This window comes from Falco biarmicus, chromosome 18 (assembly GCF_023638135.1).
Source record: "Falco biarmicus isolate bFalBia1 chromosome 18, bFalBia1.pri, whole genome shotgun sequence".
Lineage (NCBI taxonomy): Eukaryota > Metazoa > Chordata > Aves > Falconiformes > Falconidae > Falco > Falco biarmicus.
This window is the reverse complement of record NC_079305.1, coordinates 1,576,927-1,590,196: the sequence shown is the minus strand read 5'-3', so window position 1 is coordinate 1,590,196 and position 13,270 is coordinate 1,576,927. Positions and strand designations below refer to the sequence as shown.

Below are 13,270 nucleotides of genomic sequence, written 5' to 3'. Positions count from 1 at the left end.
CCTGGCAGCAGGGGGGGGGCTACAGCACCGTGTTTGGCTGCCCGGAGGGAGGCGCAGCCCCTGCACCCTTCCACTGCCTTTTATTTCCACAAAAAAACCCCACTAAGAACATGGAAAATAATATTTTGGTTGAACAAGAAACGCTACAGGGCTCACGCTACAGCCACTGGCTCCCACCCTGGCATGCCGAGGTGGCAGAAGGGCTTCGGCCCTGGCTCTCTGCTTCCCCGCGGGACGGTTTGGTGTCACCTGTGGTGGAGGAAGCAGCAGGCGCAAGCTGGCGGTGCCTGCGCTGGTGCAGCGGTTAGTCTCCGTGCCAGGGGGGCACCCTGCATCGGGCACCCCAGTAGCTGCTCTGTCATGCCATGCCACCAGCCGGCCTCAGCCGCTCACTGCTGAGAGGAACCGGAGATGGAGGTGGCCCCACCAGGACCCCCCAGCCATACCCAGGGCATGGTTCACAGTTGGGCATGGCTATCGCGGCAGGCTCCCTACCTGCCCTGGTGTTCTGGTGGCTCAGGAGTGCCATCTTGCTGCTGGTGACAATTTTTGGGTCGACGCTGTTGGGTGATAGCTTGACTCGGGGTCCTGGAGGCTGCGAGGGCACCAAGATACCGCGGCCGCATCACCTGGGCAGAGAGCAGGTCAGTGCCACAGGGCACAGCCACGGTCTGGCAGTGGTGCTGGGGATGGTGGGAGACCTGCAGGCAGCTCGGCACAGGGCATGGTGCTCCCAAAAGGCTGGGTGAGGCAGGGGCAGGCTGCCAGCAGGACCCCAGGGGATGGGTCCTGCCCCTACCTTCACCAGCTGCAGGTTGGTGTGCACCCACACGCCGTAGTCGGGGCAGTAGGAGGAGCAGCTCCCACAGTCAGTGCAGCCCAGCCGCCGATGCCAGGGATGGGTGCACCACAGACGGCATCAGAGAGCCATAACCTGCCAAAGAGCATCTCCCTTTGCATCCCCAAAACCAGCAGAGCGGGTCCAGCGCTGGCCCAGGGGCAAGCCCAGTGCTGCTGGCTGTTCTCACCTGCGGGTAGAGGTGCCAGAGCGCAGACACCGTTGTAGAAGAAGGCTCCATTTTCAAACTTCATCTCCACGTGGCCCTGTGGAGAGCAGGCAGCTGAGGGCAAGCAGAAGAGGGCACTGCCTGTAGCCTGAGCAGCCCAGGAGGCCCTGTGGCGCTGGCAGCCACCTCTATATGTGCCCTGATGGGTGGAGAGAGCACCCAGTGCTGCACAGACACATGGCTCTGGGTGGAGGGGACACCCACGGGGCTGATTGACCATGGGTGAGCCTGGGCCCCTGCACAACCGGTGCCACCCCTGTGCCAGCAGTGCCATGCGTGCAGGATGAGGATGAAACGGTTGAGGAGATGGTGGTGGTGCTATGGGCAGTGCTCTGGAGCGGAGCATTGAGAATTGTTCTTCAACGTCGGCTCCTGAATGCCACCGGGATGGCTCAGCGGGGCCTTCCTGGCAACACGGGCTGGGCTGAAGAGCTCCAGCTCTGTGGGAAGAGCAGCCAGGTGCCACCAAACAACACCCCACCGCCATGCCCAGCGACCTGCAGGCAGGGCCAAGGCAGCACTCACCTCATGCCAGGAAGAAGGTCAGCAGGAGCTGCAGGGCGAACTTCCCCACGGCGGTGCCTTCCTCACCAGGGAGAAACTCCCCCCCCCCCCCGCCCCCGCAGCCTGGGCCTGGCAGGGTCCGGCTGCCGGTGCGTCCGGATTCCCCGGGCCTGGCAGGGTCCGGCTGCCGGTGCGTCCAGATCCCCCGGCAGTGGCGGGGGGGTGGCCCCAGCAACGCTCACGCCTCCCGAGCTCCTCGAGGACGGCGTTGATCATGGTGCGGTCGGAGCCGACGAGGCGGGGTTGCCCCCAGAAGCAGGTGAGGGGGATGCGGTCCCCGAGGCCTCACCGACGCCCGAGGGGCACCGCTACCAGGCTGGGGCATTCGCCCCCGTAGGCGGGCACCCGGGCCCACAATGGCGGCCACGGTGAGCCCAGCGCGGCGCCGGCCTCCAGCGGGAAGCGCTACTCCAGCGGCCGCAGCAGCTCCCGGCCCTGCTTCCTGCGCCGCCCCCCGGTAGAGACTGACCCGCGGCTGCTCCCGCCCAGCGCCGTGCCCGCCCACCTTCCTCCCGAAGAGCCAATCAGCGGCCGCCTCGCCCCTTCGTCGCCGCGCCTCCCCGCAGCCACCTCCGCCCCGCAGCCAATCGCTGCGCAAGGCGGGACCCGCCCCGCCGTTCTTCCTCCTGACGGCCAATCGCCGGCCGCCCTCCCTCACGCAGTGCGGCCAATCACAGCCCGCTATGCCATCCGGGGGCGGTGCCTCACCGCCCCGCTGTAAACAACACCGGGCAAGGATTTAAAGGGGCCGCGTCCCCCAGCGGCGGCGTCTCCTGGACCCTCCCCCCCGGGTAACCGGGACGTGCCCTCCGCAGTCCCCCCAGAGAAGCACGGACGACACCGACATACAGATATATATTTTTATTACCCAAATGGCACCCCTCACCCCCCAAAATCCTATCAAATAAAATTCCACAGTCGGTTTCCACAACCGGGAGGGGGCGGCGGGTGTGAGGGGGCCACAACCGGGAGGGGGAGGCCCGGCCCCCCCCGCACCCCCTGGGCCCAGCCTCCCCCAAATATACAAATCAAACCTGATGCGGAAAATAAATACGAATTCCAGAGGGGGTGGGGGGTGGGGGAGGGGTTTGCATAGAGGAAGAGTTAATTAAAAAACGGGCTTTTTTGTCTTGGTTTATTATTATTATTATTAATTATTATTATTATTTCTACTATCTCCCCGCGGAAGGATCTAGGACCTGATCGTCAAGACATGATTAACAAAAATAATTAACCTTCTCCCAATAACTTACAGTTCACCCAGGGAACTTTGTGCTTTTTTTTTGGGGTGGGGGTTGGGGGGGGGTTTCTCCCCTCCCCCCGCCACCGCCCGGGCACGAAGCTCCGGCAACCGGGGCTGGGGGGTCCGGCCAGTGCTCACCGGGGGTCCCCTGGCCTGCCCCAAGGGGTCAGGGGTCCCCTGGTGCTGGGGGTCCCCCTTACACTGGGGGTCCCTCGATGCTGGGGGGGTTCCCTGATGCTGGGGCTCCCCCGGTGCTGGGGGTCCCCCTGACACTGGGGAGTCCCCTTGACCCTGGGGGGTCCCCCGATGCTGGGGGTGGGGGGGACGACGCACGGCGCTGGCCCCCTCCTGCCTGTACAACTTTGGTCACTAGCTTTGTGTCACCCCAAAAAGCTGGATCCCGCAGCCCACCCCCCACCCCACCCGGCACGGACACCCTGAGACACCCCCCCGGCACGGGGGGAAGGCACCGAAACCGGGAGGGGGCTGGGTGGGGGTGCTGCCCCTCACCATCCTCAGCCCACTCGTGATGCTGGTGGGTGGCAGAGGGGCTGGGGGGGGCGGGGGGATCCCCCAGGCTGGCAGAGGGGCTCGGCCATCCGGAGCCACCGCCGCGCATCCCCCGGTGCCCCCGTGCCAGCGGGAAAGGGGAACGGGCACGGCCAAGGGGTGCTCCATCGCTCCTGGTTTATCCATTAGGAACGAGACGCCGCCGTCACGCCGCAGCCCGGGTACCCCCATCCACCATCACCCACCCCGGAGAGGCTCCCCATCCCGGGGGGGCTGCGGTGGAGCCCCCCACGACGCGGCAGACGAGACCTGAAGCTCCCTGAGCTGAACGAGCGCCGGGGCGGCCGGCGGAGCCTTGTGCCGTCGCCACCGTCATCCGTTGAAATTAATTTAAAAAATCAGCCAGTTTGGAAAGCAGCAGCAGCAGCAACAAATCCCGGCTCCGCTTCCCTCCAGCTCAACCGGGCTTCTCCGGTGACCGCGGCACCCGGCACGGCATCACCGAGGAGATGCCAAAACGTTTCCTACCAGGAGGGGGGAAAAAAAAATAAGTCCCAAATCCGGGCACGCCAGGTCCTTCCCGGCGCGTGCCGGGGTCAGATGGAATTTTCCAGGGGACTGTGGTTGCTCCGGCGGCTCAGGCAGTTCCTCTCGTTCAGGAGACTGGTGGTCTCATCGGCGGTGGCGGAGGGCTCTGGTTTCTCCGGTAAACCCGGATCTGGTTTGGGAGCGTTGCTGTCGGGGGACTGGGGACAACTGTCCATACGGGAAGCCGTCAAGCCGTTCTGGTATTCCTGCCGCGTGATCTGTGCCGGGGTGGGGGAAAAATAATCAGGGATGGGGTGAGGAGAGGTGCCGGATCCCACTGCCGGATCCCACTGCCGGATCCCACTGCCGGCATCGCCATCCCGGTGCCGGTACCTCACCTTGACGAACTGGAGGTCGGTGAGGGCGCGGACGCTGAAGTCGGCCACGTACTGGGCGCCGGTGCCGGCGTTGAGCTGGTTGTTGCTGCCGCTGACGGGGGAGGACACGGAGTCGGAGCGCTCGTGGTAGCTGAGGGAGGCCGAGCGGTTCAGGCCGCTGACGTGGGACGGGGAGCGGATCTCTGTGGGGACGGGAGGGATGGGGTGAGCCGCGCCGCAGACCCCCGACCCCCCGGCAGGGTGCTGTGCGGTGCTGGGGTGAAGCCTGGCAGCTCTGCCTGCTGGCGGCGGGGTGCTGAGCCCCCGGGGATGCCGGCCCTGGCTCCGGCACGTGGAGAGCCCCATCCCACAGGCTCCGGGGCCGCGGAGCCTCGCGGTGACGGAGCGACGGGACGTGCAGCCACCCCAGCACAGCCCTGTGTCACCATGGCCGAGCTGGATTTGATCCCTGCCCGACGCCTGCCGACTGGCCACCGACCACGGCTACTAGCCCAGAGCCTGGCCAGGTGCCACCCAGGGGCCAGTCCCAGCCCAGGGACACCGACTCCCTGCGCGGGGTGAGGGACCAGGTGGGGTTACGGGGACAAGGAGGACCCGGTGACGTGCTCGGAAAGCCGGGGTGACACAGGGACCACATGCAGCAGCAGCGAGCATGGCACCTCGTCACCGGCCAGGCGCCGCGGGGACAGCCACCACCCCGGGCTGCCCAGCCACCGCTGTCCCCTCACTCCTCCGCCGCTGGCATGGCAAAGGCAACCGGGAGAAAGGAGGGTGGTTACGGGGTGTGCGGGACCCCGCCGGCACCGCGAGCGGGGCTGGGTGACACCAAGGGGGGGAACCAGGACAGCCCCCCCACCCCCCCCCCCCGCCTCCCCGGCACGTGGAACTGGACGAGATGGCGAGTAGTGGGTGACAAAATACCCGGTGTGGCATTAATGGGGTGGGGACACCCACCGCGGCGGGTGACCGTGGTGGCAGCGGGGTTTGGCACGCCATGCAGCCGCACCGTTTACCTGTCAACCGGGCAAATAACGCCCCTCGCTTTGTGGCCGGGCGCCGGGGCTGGGCCGGGGGGGGGCTAGGGCAGAGAGACGGACAACACAACACATGCAGGTCAAGAGAAGCCTGGGGGCAAAGGTGGGAGGGGGCTGTGGGGACCTCTGCCCCTCTCCGTGCCCGCGGCCGGGCACTGGTGACCCCCCCGGTGCCAAGTTGAACCGTGACGGTGTCTGGCTGAGCCTGGCAGTGCCGGGGGGCAACCCAACATGGGGGTGGCAGATTGTCAGCCATGGCCCCCCTCCACCGGCTGCCAGGCAGGCTCAGGAGCCACACAGCCCCCCCCCCCCCTACCCCCCCAGGATGGCTCTGGGGCCACCGGTGCGAGCTGGGGAGCCTCCAGCATCTCCTAATCCCACCGGCAGCTCTAAACCGGTGCCCACGCCGGCACCCAGGTGCTCAGGGGGTGCTTACCAGATACAGGAGAGGGGTTGAGGGCCATCACCCCGTAATAGGAGAAAGCTCCGGCTTCAAACTTCATGCATTCCTTGCCGGCCTCCACCTCCACCTTGCCCTGCAAGGTGATGAGACACGATATTGGATCCTTAAGCCACATCCCGCAGCGCTGGGCTGGATGAGACCCTCGCCATCGCAGCCCTCCCGGGGCGATGGTTCACCCAAGGGACCCCCACGTGCGTGGCTGGGGACGTCACCCCACGCCCGGTACCTGCAGGATGAGGATGAAGTAGTCGGCTGCCTTGTTCTTGCAGTAAAGGAAGTGGCGGGGGGATTTCTTGTTCTCCTCATCAAACTTTAGCTCCTGGATGACATCGGAATATTTCAGGAGCCGCAGAAGGATCTTCTCCGAGATGAAGTTGGGGGTGAAGAGCGTCACCTCTGAGAGCGAGAGGGGAAGGGGGTTCAGAGCCGCAGTCCCTGTCCCTCGCTCGTCCCTCCAGATGAAGGTGCGTCCCCCTGTCCCTCAGGATGGACCTCCCTGGGGCAGAAGCCCACCGGTCCAGCCCAAACACCAGCTCCAGGTCCCCAGCAAGGCCAGCTCCAGCCTTGAGGACACGTGCCAAGCGGGGAACAGGACCATCCTGGAGGGACAGGGACCTGCTGAGCATCAGAGACAGGGCTGGCATCCCTGAGCCTCGTCCCTTCTCATTTTGGGGGGAGATGGCGGGGAGGAGAGTGGGACAAGACGCAAGCACCCCAGAATTTCTGGCTGAAGCGATTCTTTCTTGGCAGGGGGATGGGACACAGCAGCCCACCGAGCACAACCGGCTCAGCGCCGGGGAGCCGTCAGCACCGGTGCTCCGCAGCCGGACTGAGCCGAGGGGTGCCCTGAGCCATAGGGGGGCTTTGCCCCCCCCCCCCCCCAAAACCCCCAGCTTACCCGTGGAGAGGAAGCGGTGAGCGGCCAGCAGCAGCTGCGGGGACACCTTCACCTTCAGCTCGTTGACGGGGTCCTTGAAGGCCGAGAAGTCCCGCTTGTTCTTCTGGTTGCCCACCCGCTTCCTGCTGCGGTTGTCGGCTGTGGGGAGCAGGGTGTCACGGGGGGACCGGGGTGTCGGGGGGGAGGGGCAGGGTGTCGTGGGGGCAGAGTGTCGGGGGGGGTGGGGGCAGGGGGAACAAGGTGTCGGGGGGAGCAGGGGGGCAGGGTGTCGGGGGGGGCAGGGTGTCAGGGGGGGCAGGGTGTTGGCAGGAGCAGGGGGGCGAGGGGCAGGGTGTCTGTCAGGGGGGCAGGGTGTTGGGGAGCAGGGTGTCGGGGGGGGGGGGGCGCAGGGTGTTGGGGGGGCAGGGTGAGGCAGGGTGCCGGGGGGGGTGGGGGGGGCAGAGTGTCGGGGGGGTGGGGGCAGGAGGAGCGGGGTGTCGGGGGGGGTAGGGTGTCCGTCAGGGGAGCAGGGTGTCAGGGTAGGGGGGGGGGGCACAGGGTGTTGGGGGGGCAGGGTGTCAGGGTGGGGGTGGGGGGGGTGCAGGGTGTCAGGGGGAGCAGGGGGGCAGGGTGTCGAGGGGGCAGGGTGTCAGGGGGGCAGGGTGTTGGGGGGCAGGGTGTTGGCAGGAGCCAGGGTGTCAGGGGGGGCAGGGTGTTGGCAGGAGCAGGGGGGCGAGGGGCAGGGTGTCCGTCAGGGGGGCAGGGTGTTGGGGGAGCAGGGTGTCGGGGGGGGGGGGGGGGGTTGGCGCAGGGTGTTGGGGGGGCAGGGGGGGGCAGGGTGCCGGGGGACGGGACGGGACAGGGTGTTGGGGGAGCAGGGTGTCGGGGGAGCAGGGTGTCAGGGGAGCAGGGTGTCGGGGTGGGGCGCAGGGTGCTGGGGGGGCAGGGTGTCGGGGGGGGGGGGGGGGGGGCGCAGGGTGTTGGGGGGGGCAGGGGGGACCCCTGCACGCATCAAGGCGGGGAGAGGGACCAAGCCCGACACCTACTGTACGTATCCGACTCGTCCAGGATCTCCGACTTGATGATCTCCTCGATGACGTCCTCCAGCGTCACCAGCCCCAGCACCTCGTAGAAGGGATCCCCCTCGCCCTCGTTGTTCACCTTCTGCACGATGGCCAGGTGGGACTTCCCTGCGGACAGACACGCGGGGGTGGGAAGGGAGACCACCACCAGGGCACCCCCAGCCCCACCGCCGGGTCCCAGCACCCCGGGGTGTCACTGGGACCAGCCCTTCCCTCCTGGGCAGGAAACAATAAACCAGTTCAAATCTAAACAAGCCCCTGGGCTGGGAACTAATTGCCAGTAATTAAGGCCGTGAGGGCTCAAGGCACCTTCGTGCCACCCTGGGGGTCACAGGACGTGGGATATGTCCCTGGAGGTGCCCGTGCCATGTCACCAGAGCGCAGCACGGTGCCGGATGAGCACCCGTGGGCTGAGGGCACCCCAGCACGGGGACAACGCCACCGCCGCCACCACGAATCGAGTTTCTGCCAGCAGCCCCGACCCTTCCGAATTTCCTCGGCAGCTCTGCCAAGCTGAGCCAGGGCTGTCCCATCCCGAAGGAAACGCTCTGGACACTTGGTGCTGCGGTGGCCGCTCGATCCCGGAGCCAAAACATCCCGGGGAAGGGAGCCAAGGGCAGGCAGCCGCTGCCCGGCCGGCCCAGGCCAGGAGCAGGCAGGTCCTCGCCGGCAGGAAGATTTCTCCAGCCCTGAATGAGCATCTCCCATCGCTCTGCCGCGGGCAGGAGGCAGTTTGCCTTATTCCAGCTAAATCCCAACCACCGGCTCGTGGCGAAGCCGGTGTCGTTCCTGCCCCAGCTGCTGGGTGCGTGCCGAGCCTCCGTGAACCGACGTTTTTCCTGCTCCTTCCCCAAATCACACAGAACCGCCGGGAAAAACTCCTCCGACCAGGAACATCCACTTGTGCTCCAGGGAGAGGAGCTGAGCGGCCGCATGGAAAACCGCAGCGCGCCCAGGCCAGGCCAGTGCACCCACAGGACCGGTATCCTTAGCCTGGGGAAACTGAGGCACGGAGGAAGGAGATGTTCCCTCCCTGCCTTCAGCACAGCCTGAAATAAAATCCCTTCCACCTCCTCAAGCGTCGTGGTCACCCCCAGGCCGGCAGCAAGGCGCCCCGCTCGCCGTTCTGCTCCGGCTCCGGCACAAATCGCCCTTTCCCGACACGATCTGCTATTTCATTTCAGAACTGGTGGCCGCAGGCCCCTCGTTGCTCAGGGAAAAGCTAATTTTAGGGATGGCCACTGCGCAGCTCCCCTTTTCCTCCTTCAGCCAAGCCCACGCGGTTCAGGCAACCCTGCTGCCCAAAAGGCAATGCACGGAGGGGCGAAAAGACCCTAAAATTGTTGCTTGGGCTGTGAACGCCCTTACCCAACCGATCCAGCCCCCTCGGCGAGGCACGGTGGCTCCTCCGCACCACGCACCAGGCGAGGAGAAGGTGAAAGTCAGGCAGCAGTTTCTCCCCGGGACAAGCAGCCAAGGCTGAGCGCGGCGGGGAGCGGCCGGTGGCAAAGCAAACACCCTCCAGGGAGCCCAAACCGCCAGAGCAAAGGGCACGGGGCCGGCTGCCGCAGCATCGCCGGCGAGGCGCGAGGGGCCCTGCACACCAGCCGGGTCCCCCTTTCCTCAACAGGTCCCCATGAGGAGGGAGAGCAGCACCCTGAGCTCGGCAAGGTGCCGAGAGGAGAAATTTGGAAGCCGGGTGTCACGGTGGGAGCCAGCGCCCGCAGGCTAGCGCCTACGACACCTCGGTGCCACTGTATCAGGGCGATCAGAAGCGTGGCTGGTTGATTTTTCCTTCTTTATCCTCTTGTTGGGCACATTTCCAGGTCTTGATGAGTGGGATGAGGGCAGAGACTCGCCATGGTGTTGCATCCATGAGGAACGGGGTTCAGAGAGCGACCTCAAAAACAATCCGGGCAGTGGCCCCAGAAATTACCAGCTCCTGACCCAGAGAGGCAGCGATGAAAAAATAACAATGCAGGACACGGGCGGCTTTGTAACCGGAATGAGCGTGCTTTAAATCCTTTAATAAGGATTCGTTGGAGGGAAAGCCGGTGCCAGCAGCCGGGATAACTCCAGATCCGGCAGCAATAGGACTCCACTTCTATTCTGCTGGTTTTTGGGAACAGGGTGGAGCGGGACGGCTGTGCGCTCTTACAGCGGTTCTCGAACCGGCGTGAGATGAACTGAAGGAAAAGCATTTGCCAAGAAGGTTTTTTTGCTAATCAGGGCAGCTCCAAGATGATGAGATCCCGTCGTCATCGCCGCAACCACAACTGCCACCAAGCCACAACCGAGGGGCGTTGTTCCTGCCCCGATATTTTGGGGTGCCAGGGAAGCACGGTTGCAAAGGGAGGCAGGAGCAGAGCTGCTGTCTCCTACCTACCCTCAAAAATCAGCCAGGCTTGGACCTACCGGCTGCCAAGCCCTTGCCCAAGCTCCAGCCGAGCTTTTGCTGTGGGAGAAATTATTAGAACCCCTAAATCTGGGCATGACCCCCCTGAAAATGTCCCTGATGGCAGCAGGACACGACGAACAGCCCAGTTCTCGTGATGCACCCGCTTCTGCCGGGCGAGTGTAACGGGAGCCAGAGGAGAGAGCGGGGTCACGCACGGCTGAGGGCTGGCCTCGCATCACCCGGCACAGCTGCTCCACAGCCGGGCTCTTTTTCATCCCAGCCCAGCCGCAGGCAGCCGGTCCCGCGCCGGCAGAAGCTGCCAGAAGCTGGGGAGGGCCAGAGGGTCCCCTGCCTGCTCTGACAAAGCCCTGAGTGAGGACCCTGGGGCAGGTCAAATCCTGCCTTGGAGCTAAGGCAGCTTTTCCCGCTCCTGGTGGGCTCAGCCTCTGGCAAGGCCGGATCCTGCTCCTCCTCCCAGCCCTCCGGCCGCTCTTGCTCTTAGGTGCCCCGATGCCAGCGGGAAGCAGAGTGGGGCTGGGGGCCAGCACCCTCCCCAGCGGCAGGGAAGGGGCCCAGAGGAAGGGGCCAAGCCCAGACCAGGGAGCCGAGCAATTTTCCAGCAGCTATTCAAGGGCCTCCAGGGCCGATAATTAAAACCAAGGAGCAAGTAAACGCTCCCAGAGTGTTTCTGGAGGCTGGCACTGGGCTCTGCCGGTGGTAGAGCAGGGGCTCTCCCTTCCCGGTGCGGCCCCGGGTAGTTGCAAGCACCGAGCAGCTGCCCCCAGTTGGGTGCCGCGCCGCCTGGCCCCAGCAGCGTGTCCCCAGGCACCCGGTCCCCTCTGGATCACGACCGCCCCGCACCGTGAGGACACCAGGCAGCCCCGGGGTGGGCAAAACTCCCCAGAGTTTTGTTTCTGGCATCTGCTGGCCTCCTTGGGGAAGCAAGGAGCACCCCGGGGAAGCAGCGGCACCCCCCCGACCCCCTCACCCTTTTTGAACTCCTCCAGCATGGCATCCAGCTTGGTGTCGTGGAAGACGACGTGGACGGGGTGGTTGTAGAATTTGGTGATGGTTTTGAGGGGGGTGCAGTCATCGGGGTCGACGAAAGCCAGGTCTTTGACGTAGAGGATGTCCATGATGTTGGAACGCTCGTCCTCGTAGACGGGAATGCGGGTGTAGCCGCTCTCCATGATCTCCGACATGGTGTTGAAGTCCAGGATGGCGTCGCTGTTGATCATGAAGCAGTTCTGTAGCGGGGTCATGACGTCCTCCACCGTCTTGGTGCGGAGCTCCAAGGCTCCCTGGATCATGTTGAGCTCCTCCCTCACCAGGTCGTTGTAGGGTTCAGTCACCTTCAACATCTCCACCAGCTTCTCCCGGTTGTAGACGGTGCCGATCTCCTGGCCCAGGACGCAGTCAAGGAGCTTGCTGATGGGGTAGGAGAGGGGGAATGTCACCAGCATGAAGAACTTGGTGACCACGATGGTGTTGGCGCCCACGGCCAGGCCATGACGGGAGCAGAGCGCCTGGGGCACGATCTCCCCGAAGATGACGATGCCGATGGTAGAAGCGACGACGGCGCCGATGCCGGAGCCGATGAGATCATCGAGGAGGATGGTGAGGGTGGTGTTAACCAGCACGTTCCCCAGCAGCAGGGAACAGAGCAAATAGTTCCCCTTACGGCGGATGGGCTCGATCTTCCGAGCGTAGCGCTTCTCCTTCTCGGTGCCGCAGTTCTGCACGATGCGCAGCTCCATGGGGTCCAGCGCCATGAGGCCCAGGTTGAGCCCGCTGAACATCCCCGACAGCACCAGCAGCCCAGCGATCAGGATCACCTGCAGCCAAAGGGGCAAGAGCGATTTTTTCTCTTCCAAAACCACGATGCGGCCGTCGGGGCCCCGGTGGGACAGCCAGGGCTGGCCGGGGCGGCGCTGGGTGCAGAGGACGTAGGTCTTGGCCTGCTCGTCCTTGCGCAGGGGCTGGACGCGGACCCGCAGCAGGGCCGAGGTGTCGTGGGCCTCGGCCGGGCCGGGCTGCACCAGCAGGTCCTGGGAGCGCTCGGGGCAGGTGCCGTTGGGCAGCGAGGCGTTGGCGGCGGGGCGCAGCTCGGCGAAGGCCACCCGCTCGCCGGTGCGGGGCCCCAGGCCCAGCCCGTAGAGGCGCAGCAGCACCTCGCTGCCCTCCGTGACACGGATGGGCCCGCGGGCCGGGGCCCCCCGCCGCCGGCTTCGTGCTCTCCTCCAGCCGCATGCCCAGGATCACGCTGTCCCCCGCCGGCACGGCCCCCGCCGGGCAGCGCCAGCAGCAGCAGCAGCGGCGGCAGCAACGGGGGAGGAGACGCCGGAGCCCCCCCCGGCCCCGCCGCCGCCGCTGCCCACCCCCCCCTCCGCCGCCGCCGCCGCCGCGCCGCCGCCCGCCGCCCGGCGCCATGTTGGTCTCTCGCGGCCGCCGTCACACGCCGCGCCACGCCCCCCTCCCGGGAGGGGGCACAGGCCACGCCCCCGCCCGGCGGCTGGGGGCGGCTTAAAGGGGCGGTGGCGCCGACACGAGTGTACGGTCCGCACCGGGTGCGGGGGAGTGAGCGGTGTCGCGTGAAGGGGGGGTGGAGGCTCATGCGGAGCGGGGGAGGGGCGCGGGGGGTGGCGGGTAGGCGGGGCGTGCGGCCCGGGAGGGGGCACTAGGACCTGGTGGGGGGGCAGAACCAGGAGGGGGGCACTAGGACCTGGCGGGAGGCATTAGGACCGGGGCGGGGGGGGCACGAGACAGTAGGACCTGGAGATGACGACACCAGGATCTGCGGCCGGGGGGGGGGGGCGACACACTACGATCTGGGGGAGCACTAGGACCTGGGGGCGGACGGCGGACGATGACATTAAGAACGGGGGAGGGGGACGACACTAGTATCTGGGACACACGCTGTAGGGGGGCACACTGGGCCTTCTGGGGAGGGGAGAACGCTATGCCCTCGGGGGGGCACTAGGACCTGCGAGGGAACGCTAGACCCTGGGGGGGGGGCGCACTAGGCCTGGGAAGGGAGGCACTAGGACCCGGGGGGGTGGGGGGTGGGGGAGGCAATAGGACCTGCGAGGGAAAGCTAAGCCGTGGG

The 13,270-nt window shown here is 66.2% G+C and overlaps 1 protein-coding gene and 1 long non-coding RNA gene across 4 annotated transcripts; both read right to left on the bottom strand.

Moving 5' to 3' along the window:
- Nucleotides 1-103: 103 nt before the first annotated feature.
- On the bottom strand, nt 104-2,099 carry LOC130160492 (uncharacterized). Of its 3 annotated transcripts, none has more exons than XR_008826007.1 (4): nt 1,593-2,099; nt 1,029-1,121; nt 800-934; nt 104-629 (listed from the first exon to the last, which is right to left on the bottom strand). It is a non-coding gene; the product is annotated as an uncharacterized LOC130160492 (long non-coding RNA). The 3 variants fall into 3 exon arrangements; XR_008826008.1 differs by having other exon boundaries at nt 800-952; nt 1,029-1,104; XR_008826006.1 differs by having other exon boundaries at nt 1,029-1,104.
- A 378-nt stretch (nt 2,100-2,477) lies between these two features.
- On the bottom strand, nt 2,478-12,778 carry CNNM4 (cyclin and CBS domain divalent metal cation transport mediator 4). Its single transcript, XM_056321760.1, is given in 9 exon segments — nt 2,478-4,190; nt 4,311-4,492; nt 5,781-5,880; nt 6,034-6,203; nt 6,706-6,843; nt 7,731-7,874; nt 11,153-12,383; nt 12,385-12,433; nt 12,435-12,778. Coding segments are annotated over 9 exon segments (2,568 nt in total). The 3' UTR covers nt 2,478-3,980.
- Between the last annotated feature and the right edge of the window lie 492 nt (nt 12,779-13,270).